This window comes from Crotalus tigris, unplaced genomic scaffold (genome assembly GCF_016545835.1).
Source record: "Crotalus tigris isolate CLP2741 ecotype Arizona unplaced genomic scaffold, ASM1654583v1 scf7180000019753.2282721675:598951, whole genome shotgun sequence".
NCBI lineage: Eukaryota > Metazoa > Chordata > Lepidosauria > Squamata > Viperidae > Crotalus > Crotalus tigris.
In genome coordinates this window covers 267,415-293,228 of record NW_024097693.1, presented here as the reverse complement: position 1 = coordinate 293,228, position 25,814 = coordinate 267,415, and the positions used below count along the sequence as shown (strand labels likewise).

The 25,814-nt window shown below is 42.7% G+C and overlaps 2 protein-coding genes across 2 annotated transcripts; both read right to left on the bottom strand.

The window, feature by feature from the left end:
* Positions 1-2,900: 2,900 nt before the first annotated feature.
* LOC120317618 (fMet-Leu-Phe receptor-like) lies at positions 2,901-6,140 on the bottom strand. Its single transcript, XM_039364343.1, has 2 exons — positions 5,735-6,140; positions 2,901-4,189 (listed from the first exon to the last, which is right to left on the bottom strand). The coding sequence occupies exon 2, from the start codon at positions 4,131-4,133 to the stop codon at positions 3,063-3,065; it is 1,071 nt and encodes a 356-aa protein (XP_039220277.1). The 5' UTR covers positions 4,134-4,189; positions 5,735-6,140; the 3' UTR covers positions 2,901-3,062.
* Positions 6,141-11,007: 4,867 nt separating this feature from the next.
* Positions 11,008-25,434, bottom strand: LYPD3 (LY6/PLAUR domain containing 3). The gene is made up of 5 exons (XM_039364354.1): positions 25,126-25,434; positions 18,589-18,720; positions 15,832-16,002; positions 14,575-14,715; positions 11,008-13,574 (listed from the first exon to the last, which is right to left on the bottom strand). Exons 1-5 carry the CDS (start codon positions 25,196-25,198, stop codon positions 13,045-13,047), a joined length of 1,047 nt encoding a protein of 348 aa, XP_039220288.1. The 5' UTR covers positions 25,199-25,434; the 3' UTR covers positions 11,008-13,044.
* Positions 25,435-25,814: the final 380 nt, after the last annotated feature.

The window sequence follows — 25,814 nt, the reverse complement described above, 5'->3', positions numbered from 1 at the left end:
GTTGCGACGGAAAGGGGTCGCGACCCATAGGTTGAGAACCGCTGTTCTAGTCTAACCAGGAAACCCTATAGTACCATTTCAGACAACTGAGGTTTTCTGCCTGTTCTGTAAAAATAAAAAATAAAAAAGGTTCTTGGTTGCCCCATCTCAACCTGCATTTCCTCATGTGGGGCAATGCAGAAAGTAACTACTTCCTCTTTGCAGTACCTAGGAATAATCTCCCTTTAGTCAAGTGTCTGAAAAGACTGTGCACAAAATCTTGGTCAGATGCCAGATCTGAAAATAGCGAAGTTGTTTAAGCTCTTCCCACTAATGAAGAGAGAGAGATGCCAGCAATTTCTATGTGTCTGCACAAAATCAGATAAGAAAGTTTATGCAGTAGCTGCAATGGACACCAGAGAGTCTTCCTATGAATTATTTCCAACATACTCCTCTGGCAAAATATTTTGAAAATACAGCTATTTCCCCAGACAGCTGTGAGTCCAGCCACCCAGGATGTGAATTCCATAGATATATCATGCTGGAGGATTTTTACTGACTTCTTTTACACTTAAGGCAGCCCTCCAAGCTCCGCAGGATGGATAAAAGTCAACAGGAGGAGAATTCTTAACTTTTCCTTCCATGGAGATGATGTCCTGTGTAGATGTTTTGCTTGGTTTGGTTTGTTTGTTTTACACAAAGGGTGGGAGTGAGATTAGGAGAAAAAAGAGCCAATTGAGTACATGTAAGAAAGGCTGAAAATAACAGAGTAATGGAGTTGGAAGGGGCCTTAGGAGGTCTTCAAGTCCACCCCTCCGCCGTTCAAGCAGGAAACCCTCTACCATTTCAGACAAATGGTGGTCCAATCTCTTTTTAAAAATTTAAATTAATTTTTTTAAAAAAGTTATGTAACCCCGCCTGTGCCCTTTTCCACTGCGTTGGGAAACCTTGATTAAATCACAGCTATCCTGATCTTGTTACAGCCCAAGGTCTGTGACTAGCTGCTGGTTTTTACCCAAAGCCACCAATTTCTATGCTGCAGGCTGTGCGGTTCTTTCCCCTCCATGTTGCTGTTGACCACTCTTTGCTCTTTGACTGCTTGGTGATCCTCCAACACACCAAGGAAAAATGGGAACAGCAAATGTCTGATCATTGGTGACTGTCTGAACAGACCTCTGGAAAGGAATGACCTAGCCATGAAGTAAAACAGCTGCTGGAATTGGGTAAGTCTAGTTTAATGAAGAGAAGGATGAGGGGGGGACATGATAGCAGTCTTCCAATATCTCAGGGGCTGCCCCAAAGAAGAGGGAAGCTATTCTCCAAAGTGCCTAAAGGCAGGACAAGAACCAACAGATGGAAACTAATCAAGGAGAGAAGCAACCTAGAACTAAGGAGAAACTTCCTGACAGTTAGAACAATTAACCAGTGGAACAACCTGCCTCCAAAAGTGGTGAATGCTCCAACACTGGAAGTTTTTAAGAAGAGACTGGACAGCCATTTGTCTGAAATGGTGTAAGGTTTCCTGCCTGAGCAGGGGGTTGGACTAGATGACCTCCAAGGTCCCTTCCAACATCATCATCATCATCACTATTATTACTATTATTGCTATTATTACTATTATTATTATAACCTTTCTCTCTTCATCTCCTTTGCAAGGTTGCTCCAAAGACAACATTGGTTACCAATTCATCATTTTGTGATCATGGAAGGAAAGACAGCCTGACTGATATAAAACTCCACCGCCTGGCTAAACTAGAGAGACAGAGGGGGAGGACCCTCCTTTTAGCCATGTGATTCCATTTATTTTTTGTTTACTTACTATAAATAATGGAAATATGTTTATTTAAAGGCTATCCAACTGCTGGAGCCCAGAGCACGAATCAATAAACAAAATGACATCATGATGTGACAAGAATATCCACTTTAATGAAAAGAAAACACACAGAGAAAGCAATAATTGCAACATAATAAGACTTGAACCATTTTGTAGGTTTTTCTGAACATCTGGCAGCTTCTTCCAGATGTTTTTGACTGCAGTATTCAACATTTCCAAGCACTTTAATCAAAGCTGAAAGTCTGGATCAGTTCCCAGAATTCCCCAGCCTGTCACGTCAGTCACAGCAGGCAGGCTGTAAGGACACATTCCCTTTATTTATTTATTTATGTTTTAAAAAACAGCAGCTAATGTTTATGCTTCCTTAATATTGGTTTTAGAATGCTACACGATGGCTTAGGTTTTGGTTAAAATTAGAAGCACCTCAGGCAGGGCTGCTAATATCAGAGTTGGTTGAATAAGCTTTCCAAAGACATAAATGTACAAATATAGCTGAAAGTTTATACACACTGTATGTACATCAGAGTCAAAGAAAAGTAACAGACAGGATGAATATAAAGCAAAACCACCCATCGCTTGCAGTTCGGGATGGAAGAAAAAGCTTCCTTTTAACAGATGAGCATTTGTAGCTTCACAATGTCCAAGAAACATCAATAGGGAAGATGGGTGGATGGAATGAAAGCAGAAAAAAAAAAAGAAATCTTGTATTTCTCAGGTAATGGGTGTGATGGATCCAGCCTCCATCAGACTGCTGTCTTCCTCATGTGTTGGACTACAAAGCCTCTTATTCTCTAAAGCACCAGAGGGCAGGATAAGAAGCAACAGGTGCCAGCTTATTAAAGAAAGGTCCAGCCTAGAATTAGGGAGAATTTTTCTGTCAGCGAGAACAATTAATCAGTGGAACGACTTGCTCTAGAGCAGTGTTTCTCAACCTTGACAATTTTAAGGCATGTGGACTTCAACTCCCAGAATTCCACAGCCAGCATTGCTGGCTGTGGAATTCTGGGAGTTGAAGTCCACATGCCTTAAAATTGTCAAGTTGAGAAACACTGCTCTAGAAGTTGTGGGTGCTCCATCACTGGAGGTTTTCAAAAATAGACTGGACAGTCATTTGACTGGGATAGTAGAAGGTCTCCTGCCTTGAGCAGGAGGCTGGACTAGATGACTTCCAAGGTCCCTTCCAGCTCTATGATTCTATGTTCTATGTTCTTCACCTGTCACCCATGAGTTCCTAATCCACACGAGTTTCCTAAACTGAACTTGGAAGGGTTGAGGTTTTGCGATGCGTCTGAGAGACCACGGAAGACTGAGGTATCTCTTCAGTGGAAGAAGCCATCTCCTTCCTGTATTTGCTCCTAAATGAGGTGCCACTGTCTTCGAACAAGGTTCTCCTGAATGCAGCCCTTATGTTGTAAAGAGTCAGCTTTCGGTGGAAGTCCACGCCCATGAAAAAATAAAGGATAGGGTTGGCACAACTGTTGAGGTAGGCCAGGAAGGAGGAGAGCGGGAGGCCAATAGAAATTCCTAGGCTTTCCACCTTTGCCAATTTGAGGAGTTGGAAGATGTGATATGGCGCCCAGCAGAGGAAGAACGTGACCACAAGAACCAGGATGACCCTGAAGGGTTTCTTGGAACGGATGGAAGCCCGTCGTCTCCTCAGCACCACAACGATGATGCCGTAGCAGATCGCAATGATGGTGAAAGGGGCCAAGAACCCACAAATCAGTCTCAACATGTAGATGGCCAGTTTGGCAGTTTCGTTTCCCTCCAGGGCAAAGGAGCACTTGGCCTTGTTGGACTTGTCAATTTTTATGCCGCGGTAGAGGTAGAAAGGAACACTTGTGGCAATGGCCATTAACCAAGCTCCGATGGCAGCGACCCATGCCAAGCGACTGCCCCGGTGCCTTTTGGTCCATATTGGATAGGCTACACATGCTGCTCTGTCTATGCTGATGGCAGCTAAGAGGAAGACGCTGCCAAACATGTTGAGATACTTGATGAAGCTGTTGGCTTTGCATAGGAAGCATCCGAAGGGCCACCCGCTATTAAAAGCGTTCTTCAAGAGGGGCACAATCCGGGTGACGGAGAAGAGAAAGTCAGCCAGAGCTAGATTGAAGAACCAGACACAGCTGATGGTCCGTGAAGTCTGGCGGGCTGTGATCCAGATCACCGCTCCATTGCCCAGGGAACCAAGTAGAAACAGAACTGTGTAGAAGAAGATCTGAAGCATGTCCATGAGCTTGCTCACATCCAAGCTGGTATCCGTGGAGGATGTCAAGGATGCATTGGAGATGTCCGGAGCAGTGAGATTAACATTCATGATGTAACGGGAGCTTACAGAGTCGGAGGACTAAGAAATAAGATGGTCGAAAAAACCTGGAAAAGGAGAATCAATGTTATTTGACTCACTCTACAACATCAAGCCAAGAAAAAAAAAATCACTCAGACCATGCATGTTCTTTCTTATTGTGTTGCTCCCCAAATTCATCACTAGATGGTAGAATTTCAGCATCTCTAATCCAACAACTCTATGAATTAGTGACAAAGAAACTTTTCGCAAGATCAGGGAAACCACAAGATATGGTCAAAAGGAGGAAGGAAGGAAGGTATGTCATCCTCTTCTATATCTACCCTACAGAAATATAGAGTACTTCTGCATTTCCCAGGTGGTCCAAGAAAGAAACTGCTGACGGTGCGAGCAGATGGTTTTGGAAAATGGCAGCTTCTCCAAAGTCAGAAATCTCAAGCCAAAGATTGGGTGGTCATCAGGAATTCTTGAGCAGCAGGTGAACTTACATTGTAGGTTGAATGTCCAGCTGGAGCATCCAATGCTTCTAAACATTTCTATGATATTTATCTATCACATTTTTATCTATCTAGCTATCACATATTTATCTGTCACATTTATATGGCTACCCATTTCACAAAAAGCATTTCTGGGCTCCATATAACAATAAATTAATACAATATATAAACAGTCATTATTTTAAAAAAACCATATAAAAATTACAAAGCCCAAGAGAAAAGAACGTGAACTTCACTACTGAAGCCATCTCAAGATCTTACTGGTTCTCTCTCAGACTTAGTGAGGTCTTGAGAGTCTTCTAGAATATTAACAGGGATGGAGCTCACCTCACTTTAGGGAGGAGAATGTTCCACAAGGTGGGCACCACAGTTGAAAAGACCCAACCCTGGGACCCCAAATGTCCCCCCTAACGAACAGGACCTGCATCTCAGATCTGATGAGATCTTAGGCCAATGTCAGATGTTTGACATAAGGTTAGACAAATGTCTCCATAGTTTCAGGCTGTGCTCTTATACTTGGGTAGTTTTATTCTAGATCTTCCATCCTTTTTTCAGAACAAAAAAAAACAGGGGAGCTGAACTCAGGTAGGGAAAGGTAAGCAATACTTGAATTGACTTCGGAATTCCGAGCTCTTTGACCAAGTCACTTCCAGTTAAGCAACTTGAAGTCCTCGTGAAGATAAATCCCCCATATTTTTGTGAACATTGCACAATGGGTTGGTGCCACCACGCTGTAGCTGTCCGACAAGTGCATCAATATTAGAAAGCGTACACTTAGCTCTAGACAAGCAGTTTTCCAATCCAGGCCAGCTGCTAAAATCAGGCAACCAAATCGCACCAGAATACAACTTGCCTGATTATCATAATCATGTACATTGTAACGCAAGACCACAGGACTACACACCTGCATTCTTGAGTGGCTGTAAGACTCTAAGGTTAGTAAAACATGACGAGGTGACTGAACAGAGCCCATCTCTCAAGAGCAAACCATCCGTCTGGTTTTGACAGTCTTAACACATCCAGAAACAATATAGATAGGGACAAGACTATTGTTGTTCTGGAATTAGCACAATCCCCCAGAAGGTGTGGTGCCCTGGTTTTAGACCCTGACATTACCTGTTTTAGGGTGCAGGAATCACGTCTTCTGTATTTCTCTGGGCTCCCTTGACAAGAAAATGCAGATTTCTTGGCTGCGGCTTACTTTCTCCGCCCGGTTGTGTTTTTGGAGCTCATCCAAAGTCAAGATTAACTCCTGCCGAAAAGGGGAACTTGAGGAAAGCCTCTTCCTGCTAGAGGCGATCATGCAGAATCCCTTCACTGTCGACCAGAGTGATTACAGCTATGCGAAGCCGTGAAAAAGGATGGGCTTCATTGAAACGGCAAATTCCACGGGACCAAGAACACTCCTAAAAATAATTCCCGAGCACCAGGGGATTAAGAGTTGAGAAATGTTGTCAGATGGAAGTCTTCAAGAGGAGTGTCTTTGAATAAGAGGGCTGCTCCTGTGGTGGCTTAAATTGCATTCCCACAACATACGTCATGTGTGCGGATCAAGCAGGGTGGTTAGGGTGTGAAAATTCACTTTGCAGCAGCCAAAAAAACCGTGAAGCCTCTGCTCAAGTATCTTTGTCGGGTTCCTGCTGGTTTATTTCTGAGGAACAACGTGATTTACCAAACTTCAATGATTCAACAGAGCCCTTTAACAAATTCCATGCTACACTTTCCATAACAAGTGTGTCACAACCTCTGGCAAGCATCACAGTGCATACCCGTTGTCCTATCTTGGAAGCTTCAGGAAAGGTTGGAGGTGGTTCTCACCTGGCCAAACATTTCAGGACTTGCTGAGTCTTCAGACTCTGTCACCTCCTATGAAAAAAAGAACCACCCGGGAAGTCCTTGCAATCTGCTGATGTGGCTTGGAATTGGGAATGACTGATGTGCCTCAGGCTGCTCTTCAGCCATCTAAACTTGTTGCGTCTTGTTGCTGGAGATTCAACATGAGAACATGGGTTGGGTGACCAAGTTCTCCTGATCTCTACTGTGGCAACTTATTGGTAGGGTTCGCACATACAGTAGTGCCTCAATTTATTTAGTAATAGTAATAGTAGTAAAGTTGGAAGGGACCTTGGAGGTCATCTAGTCCAACCCCCTGCTCAGGCAGGAAACCCTACACCATTTCGGACAAATGGCTGTCCAGTCTCTTCTTAAAAACTTCCAGTGTTGGAGCATTTACTGCTTCTGGAGGCAGGCTGTTCCACTGATTAATTGTTCTCACTGTCAGGAAGTTTCTCCTTAGTTCTAGGTTGCTTCTCTCCTTGATTAGTTTCCACCCGTTGCTTCTTGTCCTGCCTTCAGGTGCTTTGGAAAATAGCTTAATTCCCTCTTCTTTATGGCAGCCCCTGAGATATTGGAATACTGCTATCATGTCCCCCCTTGTCCTTCTCTTTGTTAAACTAGATATACCCAATTCCAGCAACCGTTCCTTATATGCTTTAGCCTCCAATCCCCTAATCATCTTTGTTGCTCTTCTCTGTACTCTTTCTAGAGCAGTGTTTCTCAACCTTGACAATTTTAAGGTATGTGGACTTCAACTCCCAGAATTCCACAGCCAGCAAAGCTGGCTGTGGAATTCTGGGAATTGAAGTCCACATGCCTTAAAATTGTCAAGGTTGAGAAACACTGTTCTAGAGTCTCAACATCTTTTTTACATCGTGGTGACCAAAACTGGATGCAGTATTCCAAGTGTGGCCTTACCAAGGCATTGTGGAGTGGTATTAAGACTTCACATGATCTTGATTCCAACCGTTTGGGTTGGAGGGATGTGCTTTAGGTCCAGATGTTCCTGCTCCTAGCTCACCCTCAGCCACAAAATTGGATTTAGACCAGTCTCTCTGCATCTCGGCTCCATCTTCCTAGTGGGATTGTTACCTTTGGGGAAGACAGAAGGAACAAATTGTGCCTGCCTTGACACCCTGAGGAAAATAGATTTCTATCCCATTAGATACAAAGATGTACCTTTGAAATCGAAAGTTTCATCATTTGTGCAAATTTACATTATTTTTTGAATAATTAGGGAAACGATGCCAATTTTCCAGTGGCATTTGGAATTGGCAAACATTGTTTGCAAGGTGGAGGTGAAGTTGGACTCAGACATGAACGATTGAACCTAAAATTCAATTAAGTTCTTTATGCTCAATTACCAGTTCAGAAGCTGTATTTGCAAAGTATCTTAAGCTGCTTAGTTGTGATGTGTAGCGTAGCGGAGGTGGAGAATTTTGAGAAGGCCGTTTAGGCATTGCTCCAGTTGTTTCTGAAATGATCCCAGATGTTTCTCATTTTAACTGGTGCAAAAAAAAAAAAAAAAAAAAGAATGAAGGAGATAGCTAATGAGAAAATTGATCTCAGTGCCCGCTTGTGGATTTCTCATGTGCTGCTTTACAGTTGGAATGACATTTTGTCAAGGGTGAAACTTTGGCAGTTTGATCTGTATTTCAACTTGCCTTTAGAGTAAAGGGGGGCAGGTGTTACTTTCGAGTGGATTAGATGGAGAAATGAAACTTCTAAGATTCCACTGAGAGAGCCTGACGCCTTTTCAAGGACACCATAACAGGTGTGGATTAAACCAGACAGTTCCCATAACAAAGTGAACTTGTTTATATGGACTATGTAAGACGTTTGGGGGTTGGGCTGGGAAAATTATTGTTTAAGTCTATGAATTGGTGTCGGAACCTCAGAGTTAGTTTTCCTTTGACATTACCATGCAATGTATTCAATAAACAGTAAAAATTCAGAGATGGAATGAACCTGGACTTTTCATTGGATTCTTGAGCTGGAGGTTGACACATTCCTTACCAGGTCTGCTTTTGAGCCAGGATCAGGCACTTGCATGAAGTTACATTCTTTATTCAAGAGCAATGGCAGCCATAGGGAACCTCTCCTTCTGGTGCATTATAGATAGTCTTTAAATTGTGATCACAATTAGGACTGGAGGTTTGATCATTAAACAATGAGGTTGTTAAGTTAGTCCTCATGTGACCTGACCCAATTTTATGACCTTTTAACTGCAGTTGTTTAAGTGAACCACTGTCATCATTAAGCAGATTAAATGGTCATTAAGTAAATTATACAGTCATTAAGTGAATATGGCTTCCCCAATTGACTTTGCTGGTAGGAAGCCAGCTGGGAAAGTTACAGATCATGGTCACGTGATTGCAGGAGGCTGCAACTGTTGTACATGTGACTTGATTGCCAAATGTCTGAATTGTGATCATATGACCAAGGGAGGGTGTGATAGTCGTAACTTCAAGGGTGACTTGTAAGTAACTTTTTCCAAGGCTCTCATAACTTTGAACTGTCATAGCTGCCTGAGGAATTCTGGGAGTTGAAACCCACACATCTTGAAGTTGCCCAGGTTGAAGAACACTAGTCTAAATCAACCTTGGCTACTTGAAGAACTGTGGACTTCAACTCCCAGAATTCTTCTATCACCCTTGCTGGCTGGGGAATTCTGGGAGTTGAAGTCCATACATCTTCAAGCTGCCAGGGTGAAGAAATACTAATCTAGACAAATCTCAGAAAGAGCTGTTCCCTATGTTGTTTGGGATTTTTGTGTTAATGAAAGTAGGAGCTTGTCTATGTGTTGGACAATATCAGTTAAGAAAGTTTGTTCTTAAATAGTGGTCAAGAGTTTTCCTGTAAGGAAATTTCTACTGATAAATTAACAGATAATTTCTTATCTACTCATCAGGAGACAAATAACATTTAAAGTTTAACTTCCTTCCCTTGACACTGAGAACCAAACCACCCACATCGTTAACTGGATCTAATTTATGACCAATATATCTTACTAATTTTTTTTATAATAGGGCATTCAACCCAGCTCTGTTTGTTGGGTGCAGGTCAACTATGATACTTCTTTAACTAAGCAAGGAAGAGAGAAAAAAGACACACAACTGAAGAACTGCATGTGAGGGTCATACACAGAGAATGACTAACAGTAATCTCCCACACACAGCCCTATATATAGACAAACAGCTGGCTTAACAAGGTTGCATAGTGTATGCTCTTTCCCTTGCCTCCGTTCTTCTTTCCTTCCTCTTCTCCAATTCCCTTTTCTCCGCTGCAGGCCCTAGTCAACCTCAGACAAAACATGGCCTTATGTAAGAAAATCTTTAGTTATTCAAAGAACTCTAGTTGTTTTCCCCCCCCCCCTGTTTCATCATTTTATTGAGTTGGGCTCCAAGCAGGAGCAAGGCCAGGCTTTCAAAAGTAATTGATAGTTGAGGTGGCCATTAAGAACACTCCAAAATTTGGAACCAGATTTTTTATTTATATTTGCTAATCTTGGCCTGCTAAGCCAAAGAAAGCTTTAAGAAAGCTGTTTTCGCCACCTAGTAACAACGCTGTATATGGTTAAATCTGATGAATCCAGAAATCCCTTGAAGAATTATGGAGTATTCTCCCTCTCTGAGCAATATTTCAGAAGGACCTCCCACCATCAAACTGTGGAGGAACAAGATGAATTTACACCTGAAAGAAACTTGTAGGTCAGTCCAAGAGTTGGTGATGCTGCAATTAGCAAAGCCAGAAATTTCTTCATTAGGCTATCAAGACTTTGTCTTCTAGCTCAGTGTTTCTCAACCTTGGTTACTTGGTGACTTGTGGACTTGTAGCCATGCTAGGTGGGAAAGTCTGAGAATTGAAGTCCACAACTCTTCAAATAGCCAAGGTTGAGAATCACTGTCCCAGCTCATCAGAGATTGATGGTTTTGGAAGGTAGGGCCCCATTCCCCTTGATTTCCACTAGAGCAGTGGTTCTCAACCTTTTTAATGCCGCGACCCCCCCCCAACCGGTCGTAAGTCGAGGACTACTCAACCGGTCGTAAGTCGAGGACTACTCAACTGGTGCAGCACCGTTTGCAGAATGGGACTTTTGGCGGGCTCAGCAGGGCAGAGACAGCCTGGACAATTCCTATTGGCTTTTGAAAGGCAATAGAATTAGACTCTATTCAAGAGAGTCTGTTCTATTGGCTTTCAAAAGCCAATAGAATAAAAGGGAATAGCACAGCTAAGGAAAAGGGGGAAAAAATGGCGGGCTGCGTTGTTTGGCGACCCCCGTGAAATGGTCGTTTGACCCCAAATGGGGTCCCGACCCACAGGTTGAGAATCACTGCACTAGAGTATCTTCTAGAATACCCATGGACAGGACCCCCGATCTCTTCCTTCAAACCTCATATATTTCAATCTCAGGTTTTCTTCCTTGCTTGTTTTCTTGTTCTGCAAAACACATAATAACATGTCTCCTTATTTAGTCTCACAGCATAAAAATGACAAATAACAATAACGATGAGCAATAAGAAGCAACACACAAACACGTATACACACACATATCCTTGCAAATCTCCTACGCAGGCATTTTGTTCAGCCAAGTTGCAATCCCTTTATTTGTTAGCATCTTTCCGAGTCCACTTTTCCTTGAATGTTATTACTTTGGCAAGAGTCACACGTAAAACTATTTACAAACAGGAACAAAATAAACCGAATGAATAATAACAGCAGCAGATGTGTTTAAACTTTGGGGATTTGATTTGTTCCTGCTTCAGAATGACAAGGGTCTAAGAGGCTTCTGCTGAGACTCGGGAGCTGGGTTCATACAATGTACCTCTTCACCCAAGTGAACTAAATACAATTTCAATGTTCACATAACATGTTATAACCAAATGAATAAATTGTATTACGGCTTAATACAATGACCTGGTTCATTAAAACATGCTGAGACAATGGTTGGAAAGACCCCAATATGCTGACTCACAAACAACATTCATTTTAGTTTAATCTACAATGTTGTATGAACTCAGCCCAAACTTCAATCTTTGTCTTATCCCTTGATTTGGTGTTCTCTTGCTTTGATCTCAGTTTTTGGAGCAGATGTTTGCTAGTTGACACCTGGTCCAATTCAGTGAGAAGGCAAAAACTGAAAACCCTTGCAAATGTTGAAAGCAAATATTTCTCATGTGTTCAAATTATGGCAAATACAGTACTTAAAATACAAAACTGCCACCTGGAAGGTTTTGTTGTCCTATTTTACATGATCTGCCTTGTGAGGGTTACAATTTGATTAACTTTATTCATTCACCGAAGTCAAGATAGATCTCCTTGAAAAGGCAAAGAGCTACATATGCTGAAATTTGGCAAAGAGTGACATATGCTGAAATTTGTAGCTACAAATTTGGCAAAGAGCTACATATGCTGAAATTTGGATTTTAATTCTGAAATGCTGGAGTGGAGTGGCTCCACTCCAGCATTTCAGAATTAAAATCCAAATTTCAAAGTGGGAACAGTCCACCTAACTCTACACTCTTCCTTGTATAAGCTCCTCACAGAAATCCACCCCCCAATTTCCTGAATCTCAGACACATTTTGACTTTATGGTTTCTAGAACACTTTGATAGGGTTAAGTCATTAAGGCCCACGCAAAAAGCTGATTTGTTTGAGCTGGTTGGTTTCGCTTCATTAAGTTACAGCTTGACTTACAATGCATGGATCTTACTTCTGACCTCTGTCAAGTCAAAATTTATGCAAACCGCCAAAACTCTGGAAGTCTGATTGGCACTATATGAGAAGAGAAGGGCAGGAAAAGAGCCACATGCAAAGGAATTTGACTTTGTTTTGGAAGAGCAAAACCAGGTTTTGCTGCGCGCAAACCTGAGATTTATCATGTACCGGAGCAGTTCTAGTGACTACCATGAAAATAAGGTATAGGTAGTTCTTGACTTAAGGTCACAACCGAGACCAGATTTTCTACTGCGAAGTAAAGTGGTTGTTAAGTCAGTCATGCCCTATTTTATGGCCTTTTTTGCTGTAGTTATTAAGTGAACCATTATTAAGTAGTCATTAAGTAAAAGTGACTTCTCTCATTGACTCGCTTGACAACCGTCTGGGAAGGCCACAAAGAGTGATCACATCACCCTAGAATGCTCAACCATCGTCCATATACATTCCTGTTGCCAAGCACCTGTACTTTGACCCCATGACTGTGGGGATGCTGTGACAGCCATAGGTGCAAGGAAAGGTTGAAAGTCACTCGTTTCAGTGCCATTGTAACTTTGAATGGGCACTAAACTGATGGTTGTAAGCCAAGGACTATCTGTAGACAGAAGTGCACTGCAGAAATTTCTGATATTCAAATAGGACATTAGGTCCAAAATGCTGGTTTCTTAAGAAGAGGCCTAGTACTGGCAGACAAATCAGAATAACAGAACAATAGAGTTCGAAGGGATCTTGGAGGTCTTCTAGCCCAGCCCCCTACTCAAGAATGGGAGAGATCGTGCCAAGCTACATGGAGGCAAAGCTGTACGTGATAGGCTTTGATCTAGCGAGGAAGAAAGGGAAGAAGGATGAATGTCATTTGTCTCCTTGATCAGCCTTCACAGACACAAGCCAAGAAACAGAAAAGTCACAAGGACTGAGCCTTGCAAGCCGGCTACACCTCCCTTTGGTCCCTCAGCTGGACCGCCGAGTCGTTCTCCAACCTTCACAGAAGGGACCACCTTCCTATTTTGAACCACGGTGCTCCTTTCATCATCTTCGTGACTGTGATTATGGCCGTGGTTGTGGTCATGACTGTGGTCCTTCTGAGGGCCGCCCACGGATGGGCTCACGGCAAGAGAACGGGCGAGCTTGCTGGAAGTGGAAGCTGCTGCTGCAGCTGTGGCTGCGTTGATCCGGATGTACGTCGAAGGGGTAGAGACGGTTGTGTTATTGGTCTCTTGAGCAGGCAGGAAAGCCAGCCGTGGAATGGAGGTGGAGAAGTGTGTCTTGTTGGAGAGATCAGTGTTGCAGAGGTTCCCCGAACAACAGGAGCCCGAGAGAGTGATGGCAGGACTTCCTTTCCTGACTTTAGTACAATCGTCTTCTTGGACACATCCTTTGATGGGTCTGGTCAGTGAAAAATTGCCTGGGAAAGAGGAGAAGCAACGTCAAGGCGGGCATCAAGGGGGGGAAAGTTTTGGTTCCCAAGTTTCCCCCCTCCCGTATCAAATCAAATGTGGGCTTTCTAATTCGAGGACAACAAAGCCATTCTTTGCCTTTATCTTTGTTAAAAACAAAACCAAACCAAGAATGTGAATAGTTGTCAAATCACATACTGCACACGCTTCCCATCCGCTCTGCAGCAATTTTGGAACTTGTTTTAAAAAAAACAAGAAAGTTCAAGGGAAGGCTGACTATCTGACAGAAAAATATAAATGCTGTTTTGCTTTTTTTAAAAAAAAACACCAATTAAATAAAAGGTTTTTTTTTTTAAAAAAAAAAAGCCACATAATTATAGTTCTTAAAAGTTTGCCATTCTCCAAACATGACTGAATGCGCCCTTTTAATCTCTGCTTCTATCCTTTTTTTTACTATATATTGGAGATATAATTCTACACAATTAGAAAATATTTTTTTATTTCAGCTGGGTCAGGGGTAGTCAACCTTGGCTCTTTTATGACTGGTGGAGTTCAACTCCCAGAATTCCTGAGCCAGCATAAGGAACTATGGCCCCCTCATGACTGGTGGACTTCAACTCCCGGAATTCCTGAGCCAGCGTGAGGGAACTATGGCCCCCTCATGACTCGTGGACTTCAACTCCCAGAATTCCTGAGCCAGTATCGCTCAGCTTGGAAACATCTCCCTTTCCCCTCAGCGTGGCTGGCTCAGGAATTCTGGGAGTTGAAGTCTACCAGTCATGAAGGGGGCCATAGTTCCCCCATGCTGGCTCAGGAATTCCGGGAATTGATGGTCTTCACCAAGAGGACATTGATCCTTTACTCATCCCTTAGCTCTATTAATCCATCTCTCCCCCCCCTTTCCTAGGACAGGAAGAAATCCATCATTTTTATGGACATGTAGTAGTTGCTCAAAACCCCAAGACAGCCAAATTATCCATGGCTTTTGATGACCTTCAGAAGTCTCACCCGCTTTCATAGTGACATTGCCATGGAAACAACCTCGGAAATTATCATAACACTTGACAATGGCAGAATTGTTCAATGGACACTTTTCTCCAACACAGCTGTAGCATTCCACTCCGTTGGGAATCCGCGCACTCACATTATCTGGAGATAGAGCCATTAAAAAAAAAGAAAAGAAAAAATAGCATTATCGAGGATGAAAAAAGAGATGGACTTTAAATTGCTTCAATTCTAGAAGAAGCCCTGGAACTGGGTTGGGCCAGGCATATTTATAATTTTCCTTAAACCAGACTAGCGCCAAGATTAGTTGAAAGACATCTTGAAACCGGTGCTAAATCTAAACAGTTAGTTGTTAATTCAACTGTACTCCACCTTTCCTTTCCCAGAAAGAGGGCTACAGGGATTTATATAAAAGGGAATAATAAAGAAAACAAAACCATTAAAAGCGCATTTGCAAATTATGCAAAAAAGCTCTTCGCATTGGAACATAAAGGCACAGCCTGAAGAAACATCATAGCCTTTTTGTTCTAGGTAAGCTGACTTTTGTGATTACTGTGTGTTTTACACAAAGAGTTGCAACCATTGTTTGTGGGGCTCAGGACAACAAAAGGCAAAAATTCTCTGAAGTTGAGCTCATTTCTCTATGAACACATCGATGTAATTTGCTGTGGATGTCTAGACTGGCGTTTCTCAACCTTGGCCATTTTAAGATATGTGGACTTCAACTTCAATTCTCCAGCTGGAGAATTCTGGGAGTTGAAGTCCACACATCTTAAAGTTGCCAAGTTTGAGAAAAACTGATCTATATCTTGCTATTCTTTTTCTTCCTGTGTATTTTCCTTTCAGTATTTCCTGTTATTGCTGTTATTGTTGTTTTGTTATCATTATCATTATCATATTTTTATTCTACTCTTTAATATATAACTTGAGGCAGTGAATATACCTAATACGTCTGTCTTCCATTTTCCCCACAAGAGTTCACAGAGTTAAGCCGAGATAGACTGGCCCAAAGTCACCCAGCCAGCTTTCTTGCCTAAGAGAGAGACCTAGAATTTATTTTGTTTAAAATTTATTTAATTTACAAGCTAGAGATTTCTCGGAAATGAACCCATGGTGAAACTCAGTCAATCATGTTTGGAAAGTCCCAGTTTATTAAGGTTTTGGGAAAATATTCCAATATTCTCCAGGGACATAGCAGTGGATGGATCAGGCTAACAATCTTCTAAAGAGAGACATCATTCTTATGGGGCTGGGGTTTACCCATGGGTTGCAGCTGCAGTGCTTTGATGTCCAGTTTAATGTTGCAGTGGCTTGTGTTGCACTGGTGCAGCTGAGAGAAGGCCAGGATGCCATGCACCTCCACCGCCTTGTCATTGGTTCCTGGCATGCCCAATCCACAGCCCTTTTCACCAATGGAGAACTTCCCGTGACCTGAAAGAGCGAAGAGGTGACAGAGGAAGACAACATGGTTTAGAATAGGACTCTCCAAAGATGGTACCTTTGAGACATGTGGACTTCAACTCCCAGAATTCCTCAGCCAGACTTGAAGTCCACAAGTCTTAAAGGTGACAATTTTGGAGACCCCTGACCTAAAAGAATACACACAAAAAAATAGGCAAATTGTGCTCTAGTTGCTATTGTCTTCAGATAATCCTTGACTTACAACCATTAGTTTAGCGACCATTCGAATTTACAACCATACTGAAAAAAAGGTGACTTATGACAGATCATCATACTTACGACTATTGCAGCATCCCTACAGTCATGTGATCCAAATTCAGGCACTTGGCAACTGACGTGTATTTACAACAGCTGCAGCATCTTGAGGTTACACGATCACCATTTACAACCGTTCAGTGAATTAAAATACCTGAACAACCAGTTCTCTTATTGAATGCAGACCTGGGCCTCCGAGGCATAGAAAGGACTTCTGGAAGTGGCATCCATGCACTTCCGGTCAGTCGTTCCAGGCCTGGGAGGCCTCCTTCAGGTCTCCAAGGCTTAGAACGGACTTCCGGAAGTGGCATCCATGCACTTCTGGCAGGCCGTTCTAGGCCTGGGAGGCTTCCTCCAGGCCTCCGAGCCTAGAACAGACTTCCAGAAGCAATGTGCATTCTGCCGGTTCTCTGAACTCAGCAAAATTTAGCTATCAGTTCTGCCGAACTGGTGCAAACCAGCTGAATCCCACCACTGCGACTGTTCCCAACCAGCTTCCAGCAAAGCTGCTGCCTTGCTTAGCAATGGAAATTCTAGGTCCCAATTGTGGATGTAATTTGAGGACTATCTGAATTAGGTTAGGTTGCGTTAATCTGCAACAGAGCTGGATGTCCTCATCATTTGTGCAGGACTTAAGACTAATAGCAACTGGTATATTGAACATCCCTGAATAAGCCATTACAACATCCTGTAACGGTGTGTTGCACATTCAAATGTTATGGTGCAAAGTGAAATTAATGGTTGGCCTCAGGAAAGGAGAAGATTTGATTTTGAATGTGACAACAGCAGCAAAGCTTATATTTGCACAATATTGGAAAAATGAAGAAATACCGTCGGAGGAAGAAATAATTTAAAAAAATTACCAGACTGTGCAAAAATGGACAGACTTACTTTGAGATCAAAAGAAAAAGAAGAAACAAATTATTTTCAAACTTGGGACTTATTTTACCGAGGGTTGGAGAAACAAACTACTAGGCATTAAGAATTTAATTTGTATTAGTGAATGATGAACTCAGACAACCTGTTTGTTGAATAAGCACTGTTGAACTGTATTAAAAAAATAATAAAAACTTATTAAAAAAAAGAAAGGAGAGGACAATGTACCGAGACAGTGATTGGAGGGGAGACAAAAGAAGAAAGTGATGAAAGTCTTTGATCTTCTGCTTCCATTATGAAGGATTCATCTCCTCCTGCACTACAGGCAGAATTGGCAATCACAGCATCCTATGAGTCAAGGGCCCACCAACTGAATAGGACTGCAAGGGCTCCAGGTGTGTAATTATGTAACTCCTCTGAGCATGTATGGAGTAATTCCCCCTGGCTTGCGAAAAAAATGATTAGTGCTGTACAGGTAATCCTCGACTTGACGATCAGAATTGAGGTGAATTGGTGCTAAGCAAAGACACTTGTTAAGTGAATTTTGCCCGATTTTAGATAAGATAAGATAACTTTTATTATCATTTTTATTCTGTGGGCACAATGGCACACTTCAAAAATGAAATTTAGTTGCCCGCTTTCAAAGTGAAACACATACATGACACACACCTCAACATACTATGAACAACATATGTACAGACCCACATCCCTACATATACGTAGCAATAAATATTAAATATTTGTTTTCTGAGGTTTTCGCGGGTGTTTGTATGTAGGTCTTTGGTTATTCGGGTTTTCTCCCGCGTAAAATTGGAAGTGTCTTGGCGACGTTTCGACGAAGTCCCATTCGTCATCTTCAGGCTGGTGTTTTCAGCTTCGTGCTTCGAGGAGCACGAAGCTGAAAACACCAGCCTGAAGATGACGAATGGGACTTCATCGAAACGTCGCCAAGACACTTCCAATTTTACGCGGGAGAAAACCCGAACAACCAAAGACCTAAATATTAAATATTGTCCATCTTGAATATATAACGGAAGGAGGAGGCCTGAGAGTTCACAAGGTTAATGCTGTATGGAATGCAACTCTGGCTGAATCTGGATGTTCTGCTTCGGATACCACGAAGCCTCCTCCCAGAAGGTAACAAGGAAAACAGGTCGTGAAGAGGGTGTGTAGTGTCCCAGATAATCTTACGGACCCTGCTCAAGCAGCGCTTCTGTGCTATGTCCTGGTTGTTAAGTGAAACTGGCTTCCCCATTGACTTTGCTTCTCAGAAAGTCCCAAAAGATGATCACGTAACCCCGGGACACTGCAACTGTCATAACTAGGAATCAGTTGAACTTGTAGAACTAAAGAAGGAATTCAAAACTCAACCCTGTGGTGACACATCCCCTTTGGGGCTAGAAAAAAGCATTCGTGGTTACTCACTCCATTCCACAGCAGCCACGGTTTCCACACAGACATGGGCATTGCTTGGGCAGATCAGCTTTTTCAAGTGCTGTTGACTGCAACCGCCGTCACCCAGGTCCACACAGCTGTGACACTCCAGAGCCAAGGCACCTGTATCGGGCAGATGTCCAAAGATGAGAAAAACCCAATTAAAAGAGTACAAATATACTTTTGTAGACCAGAGGTGTCCAACCGTGGCAATTTTAAGACGTGTAGACTTCAACTGCCCGAACTCCCCAGCCAGCATGGAGTTGAAGTCCAGAAATTCTAAATTTGCCAAGGTTGGACACCCCTGGTGTGGACTTTCACAGGAAGCTGAGATGAACTTTGGGGCTTGAAGGACCACGGTCAAATTTTCTTTCATTCTGAAGGCCATTCTTCTTCTTCTCAGCTCGTCACAACCTCATTAAAAGAGGAACAATCACCTCCAGAAATTGTGGGTGCTCCAACACTGGAGGCTTTTCAGAAGAAATTTGACAACTATTTGTCTGAAATGGTCTAGGGCAGGGGTAGGCAACCTTGGCTCCTTTATGACTTGTGGACTTCAACTCCCAGAATCCCTGAGCCAGCCATGCTGAGGGGAAAGGGAGAGGTTTCCATGCTGAGCCATGCTGGCTCAGGAATTCTGGGAGTTGAAGTCCGTGAATCATAAAAGAGCCAAGGTTGCCTATCCCTGGTCTAAGGTTTTCTGCTTGAGCAGTGGGTTGGACTAGAAGACCTTCAAGATCACTTCCAACTCTGTTATTCTGTTTTCCCTAGGACTCCTGAATAGCTCCAAGATTGAAGTGATAAGAAAGGAAAAAGCCATCTGTGGTCTGATCGCGAGATCACATCCAAATTAAGCATCTAAAGGAAGCAGATGAATGCTTTCAGGGACTCATCAATCTGGTTGTAGGCGAATCACACTGCAAAAGTGGAATTTTCACGTGATTCCTAAAGAAAACTCAGGGCTCCATTTCATTCACTGTCTAATTTGCACGGTGAATTTGCAGGTTGCCAGGCCCCGATGTTAGCATCTAACATACATTTTGGACATTAATAATTTGAGAGTAGATGTTTGACCCACAAAGGACTCTCCTTGTGTTTCCTTTTTCCCTCCTGGGCATCTCCTGAATCCAACTTGGAAAATAGTAATCTATGTCCCCCCCTCCCACCCCCCACTTGATGGCTCATCTTGTTTTGAATGTTTTTGGCGCTTCTTCCCAACCATCTCCACCTGCTCCTACTTATTCACCTTAATCTGCAGATCTCTGCTTTTTCATTATAGCCTCTTCCGCCCTGTTTTTCTCCTCCATATCCTTCTCAGCTCTTTCATTCTCCGCTCCTGTTCATCCACGCCGGGTAATTGCATTAATCCTGATGACCCCACCCAAGGTGAGACTCATACGAATGTTTCCACCTGTGAGAGCACAATGGGCACACAGCCTCATGTGTGTCCAACTGCTCTCCCAGTTTGCTCGTTGTAGCTGCTTCTCCAGAAACTAAGAACTTTTTAAACAGTATAGAGTAGCTTTCATTAATACAGGAACTTGCATATGGATTGATTTGTGTCATCCATATTGAAGCTAAGCCAGGAGACTTTCACACACCCTTTTTTTCTACTCCCTAACTTTTTGAAAGATGCATTGAATTACAATCCACAGTTCTCAACATGCTGAAACCAGGCACAAAAGCCGCTCTCCTATCCCAATGCTAAAAACTTAAAAACCCTCCCCACTCCATCCTTTCACACAAACGGGAAAATGTTCTACCTTTAGGCAAGAAAAATCAAATGCACAGGTATAGAATAGGTGGCATTTGGCTCAATAGGAATAACAGAGAGAGGGATCTCGGAGTCCTAGTGGACAATCACTTAAATATGAGCCAGCTGTGTGCTGCAGCTGCCAAGAAGGCCAACACAGTCCTAGGCTGCATTAACAGAGGGATAGAATCAAGATCACATGAAGTGTTAATACCATTTTACAATGCCTTGGTAAGGCCACACTTGGAATACTGCATCCAGTTTTGGTTGCCATGATATAAAAAAGATGGTGAGACTTTAGAAAGAGTGCAGAGAAGAGCAACAAAGATGATTAAGGGACAGGAGGCTAAAATATACAAAGAACAGTTGCTGGAATTGGGTATGTCTAGTTTAACGAAGAGAAGGACTCGGGGTGAGATGATAACAGTATTCTAAGGGGCTGCCACAAACAAGAGGGGGTCAACCTATTCTCCAAAATACCTGAAGGCAGGAGAAGAAGCAACTGGTGGAAACTAATCAAGGGGAGAAGCAACCTAGAACTAAGGAAAAATTTTCTGAAAGTGAGAACAATTAACTGGTGTAACAGCTTGCCTTCAGAAGTTGTGGGAGCTCCATCAGTGGAGGCTTTAAAGAAGAGATTGGACAACCATTTGTCCAGAATGGAATAAGTTTCACTGATTGAGCAGAGGGTTTGACTAGAAGACCTCCAAGGTCCCTTTCAACTCTGATATTCTGCTTGCCCTCTGCACCCTTGTCTTTACTCATGTTATATTTGTCTGCTGAAATGCAAATAATCAAATGAGCAAATAAGAACCACCAAACCACCAAAACTGCCTTTTTCCTTGAAAGACCTGTTAGGATATCTGGAGGCTGAGGGGCAGGGTGAAGGCAGAGCTCTTACCAATGAGGAAACAGGTCACCCACAAACTTCCCACAGTTGCAGCAGTTCAAAGAAAGACCCATGTTTTCTGCGGTTTTCAATAAGCCACAAACATATTTGGAAATAATTGAATCTAGCCATCAAATCAAAACAGTGCTGTGAGATCACCCAGGTGCACAGCTCATTCTGGAACGGTGGAAGTCTAGATATGGATGCCTCTCACCAGAAGTAGTTCTGGACAATAAACTGACTTAGATAACTCTAAAACGGATTTTATTTTCCTGGGATCCAAGATCACCACAGATGGGGACTGCAGCCAAGAAATGAAAAGACGCTTGCTCCTGGGGAGGAAAGCTATGGCAAATCTAGACAGCACACTAAAAAGCAGAGACATCACCCTGCCAACAAAAGTGCGTATAGTCCAGGCCATGGTTTTCCCAGTTGCAATGTATGGCTGTGAAAGTTGGACCATAAAAAAGGCTGAGTGACAAAGAATTGAGGCCTTTGAACTATGGTGCTGGAGAAGACTCCTGCGAGTCCCCTGGACTGCAAAGCATCCAACCAGTCAGTCCTAGAGGAAATCAACCCTGACTGCTCTTTAGAAGACCACATCCTGTTGAAACTCAAGTACTTTGGCCACCTAATGAGAAGGAAGGACTCACTGGAGAAGAGACTAATGCTGGGAAAGATTGAGGGCAATAGAAGAATGGGACGACAGAGAATAAGGTGGCTGGATGGAGTCACTGAAGCAGTAGGTGTGAACTTAAATGGACTCCAGAAGATGGTGGAGGAGAGGAAGACCTGGAGGAACGTTGTCCATGGGGTTGCAATGGGTCAGACACGACTTCGCAATTAACAACAGCAACAAAAATGGTTATTGAATTGATTTTCCCAGTTGTGCTTTAAGTCAGATTATTGCATAACTTTGTTCAGTCTGGGATTTCTGTGGCTGGCATAATGATTCCTTGCTGACAAAGCTACCTGTGTGGTATAATCCTAAAGAACTGACTATCCCTGGAAAACAAAGTCTTGAGAAGGAGGACTTAGAACTGAAAGGAACCGTTGAGTCCGGTAGAGTCAAACATCCTGTTGAAGAGAGATCCATCCAGTCTCCCATTTGAGGCAGGTATGAGTTTGATTGCACAATCGCACGACATGTTTGGAATCCCCTTCTATTCAGCACTCCTATTTTCTTGTTTTGAAGTTATCTTGGTTTTATTTCTAACCGCTCTTTCTAGTTTTATAGAATCAATGGTTAAGCATCCTAAAACAAGATTTCTTCTATCCTTTCTCCCCATTTTATAAAATATTGCGTACGCAGATACACAGCAAGCTTATGCTGAATAGCTAGTTGTAGGTTTGTGGGATGTGGTGGACATTAGGCTTCTAAAGATGCCTACTGGAGAAGAGGCAAGCACCTAAATCATGGTTTATTTTGTTCTTTGAATTATGGTTATCTTTCCTTTTAGCCTTTGGGGTTGATTGTGGAAGAGAAGATGGGCTTATAAAAACATATTTTTTCCTCAGATGGTAAGGCATTGCCTGTTGATCTGAGCTTGCCTGCCTTGGCATGGGTCAGAAGTCACATCACGCAGGGCCCAAATTAGGTCAACTCCAAAATTCTTGTCATTTGTACAATGACCTCATGACATTTGTGATGTCATCTCCCTCTTGCCTTTGAGGAAATGGTTGGTTCTATCAGCTCTTTATGAGGTAAAGAGAATGGAGGCCAAGATCCTGTTTCCCCAGATCTTCAGTAAGGTTCAGAGATCTGTGGTAAAATCCTCTTCAGCCTCACAGACCCAATGGGTGACCATTTCCTGATGTGTCTACCTAAATAAATGATCATTTGCTTGATGAGATTCATGGTCACCACATCTCTCAGTCTTCCTATAGCTCAGGGGTTCTCAACTTATGGGTTGCAACCCCATTTGGGGTTGATCGACCATTTCACGGGGGTCACCAAGCAAGGCTGTCTGCCATTTTTTTCACCCTTTTCCGATGGGTGCCTTAACTCCCTTGGGCTGGGCCAGCTGGTGGCCCAGCCGGTGGTCGGCCTGCTCCGTCTCTGCTGCTTGCCAGCTACGCCTCGGCCGATGCAGGAAGCGGCACCATGCATGAGCGGCGCTCCCGGGCAGGGAAAGTCCTCGACTTATGACTGATTGGGTAGTCCTTGACTTACAACCGGTTTAGTCCTCGACTTACGACCGGTTTAGTCCTCGACTTACGACCGGTTTAGTCCTCGACTTACAACCGGTTGGGGGTCGCGGCATTAAAAAGATTGAGAACCACTGCTATAGCTGAAGGTATGAGGATAATGAGGAACCAACATGCCTTTATGATTTTCCTAACTTGTATTGGGAAGGGACCAAAACCAGGTTGCCTTATTATGTCCTCAGTCAAATAGAATGGGGTTTTTCCTACCTCAAGAGCTTTAAGATGGGTGGAATTCACCACTCAATGTTCCCCAGCCAGAATGGCTGGTTGAGGAATTCTGGGAGTTGAAGTCCACGCATCTTAAAGCTGTTGAGGTTGAGGAACTCTGAAATGGAGTTACAGCTGCTGTTTTTTTATTTTCCCTTTAAACAATTCAGACAGGTACACAGGGGAACTGCCATAGCCTATCCTCCGAACAATGCTGAGAAATACATGAAGTGGATAAATGAAGCCATGCCATACTCCATATGACAAAATTTACCACTGACCTGAATAGTGCAACTGTCCTCACAATTTATCAGCCTGGCTTTTTCAGCTGTGCATCTCAACTCACAAATAGAAATGGCCTCTATTATTTTATGATAGAAAAAAAGATAGATAGAAAAAAGAAGGGAAACTTTCTTTTGAAGGAAAGATAGGTAGGTAGGTAGGTAGGTAGGTAGGTAGGTAGGTAGGTAGGTAGATAGATAGATAGATAGATAGATAGATAGATAGATAGATAGATAGATAGATAAGTGAGATAGAAACATAGGTAGAAACATAGAAACATACATAAATAGGTAGATATAGATAGATAGATAGATAGATAGATAGATAGATAGATAGAGATAGATAGATAGATAGATAGATAGATAGATAGATAGATAGATAGATAGATAGATAGGACTGAGATAGAAATAGGTAGAAACATAGAAACATACATAAATAGGTAGGTAGATAGGTAGATAGATAGATAGATAGATAGATAGATAGATAGATAGATAGATAGATAGATAGATAGCTGTAGGTAGGTAGGTAGACAGACAGACAGACAGACAGACAGACAGATTTGCCACAAGATCTATCTTAGAGAAAGGAAATACAGTAATCTAAGATAATTTATTTATTCAATTTATATGGCCACCCATTCAAACAATAAGCCTGGGTGGCGGCGAACAATCATATTAATTAAAACCAATTAAAAAACTAGCACAATAATGTAAATATATACCGCAGTGGGCACAAATGTGCAACAGCATGGCCTAAAAAAATTTGCTTTGATCTTTGGAGCAACCATTTTGGAACCTCCACGTATTTATGCCAAGCAAATGCACCAGTTTTTTATTTGAACCTGGTATGGTTAACGCCCTGAAAAATCTTTCATTTAAGGGTTTGTTTAACTAGAATTTAGATTTATTATAAATAGGCATAGCAATGAGCCGAAGGGGGTAAGTCTGAGTCTCTCATTTCATATCTCCCATGCTTTCCTTGTGCCAGAATTTCAACGGCTAGATAGAGACGCAAAATGACCATTCCTGAAAGCTGAACCCCGAGAGCTCAGAGGATCTAATCACCATGGACAACTGAACTCTTCATCCAGACTTATTCCAGAGGCTACCCCTTGCTTCCAAGCATTCCTAGCTCTGACATGGTTTATCCTGAAGCTGTAGCAGATGTCATACGATCTTCCATCTCCTACCTTTCATGGAAAACGTCAAGGCCACCAGAAGGACAGATGGGCTTATCCGGAGCTGGAGGTAGGCACCCATCATAACGTCGGCTAAGTCCCAACCTTGCCTTGTTTCTTTCTTTTTGCCGGTCTTGAGAACGTGCTTCTGTCAAGTCCTTAAAAGATCAAACTTGCTTAAACATTAAATATAAGTTGATGGCTCTGGGAGGGCGTTCCTTCTCAACCCCCCCCCAGCCACGCCTCCTTAGACTTGACTGTTCAGCAGCTTCTTGCTAGCCTGGAGGGCTTTTTTCCATACACCTCATCCCACTCTCTAACCCATCACTTCCCTTTCCCAGCACTTGGAAGGTACTTGCCTGGGTGACGCCCTGATCGGGAACTAGAACAGCCAGTTGAGGGGTATTTTTGGGTGTTTTGTTTGACATTCTTTATCCAGGAGAGAACAGTAATTAGAGGCAAGTCTGAACTTGGAGAAGCAAGAGATGACAAAGATGATGGAAGCCATTGAACAGGAATTCCTGTTTTCTCCATCAAGTGAGAGGTCATGGCAGTTGCCGGTGGGGGGGAGGGTAAATCTCATGTATATAATAGAATAACAGAGTTGGAAGGGACCTTGGAGATCTTCTAGTCCAACTCCCCTGCTCAGGCAGGAAACCCTATATCACTTCAGACAAATGGTTCTTTTCTTTTTTTTTCTT

Excerpts from the sequence above, each read along its gene's own strand:
- LYPD3 (XM_039364354.1), bottom strand. The coding sequence starts at position 25,198 with ATGATGGGTGCCTACCTCCAGCTCCGGATAAGCCCATCTGTCCTTCTG. Across the intron at positions 18,721-25,125 it reads CTTGACGTTTTCCATGAAAG|GTGCCTTGGCTCTGGAGTGT; the intron begins GTAGGAGATGGA and ends TGCCCGATACAG. Across the intron at positions 16,003-18,588 it reads CGTGGCTGCTGTGGAATGGA|GTCACGGGAAGTTCTCCATT; the intron begins GTGAGTAACCAC and ends TCGCTCTTTCAG.
- LOC120317618 (XM_039364343.1), bottom strand. The coding sequence starts at position 4,133 with ATGAATGTTAATCTCACTGCTCCGGACATCTCCAATGCATCCTTGACA.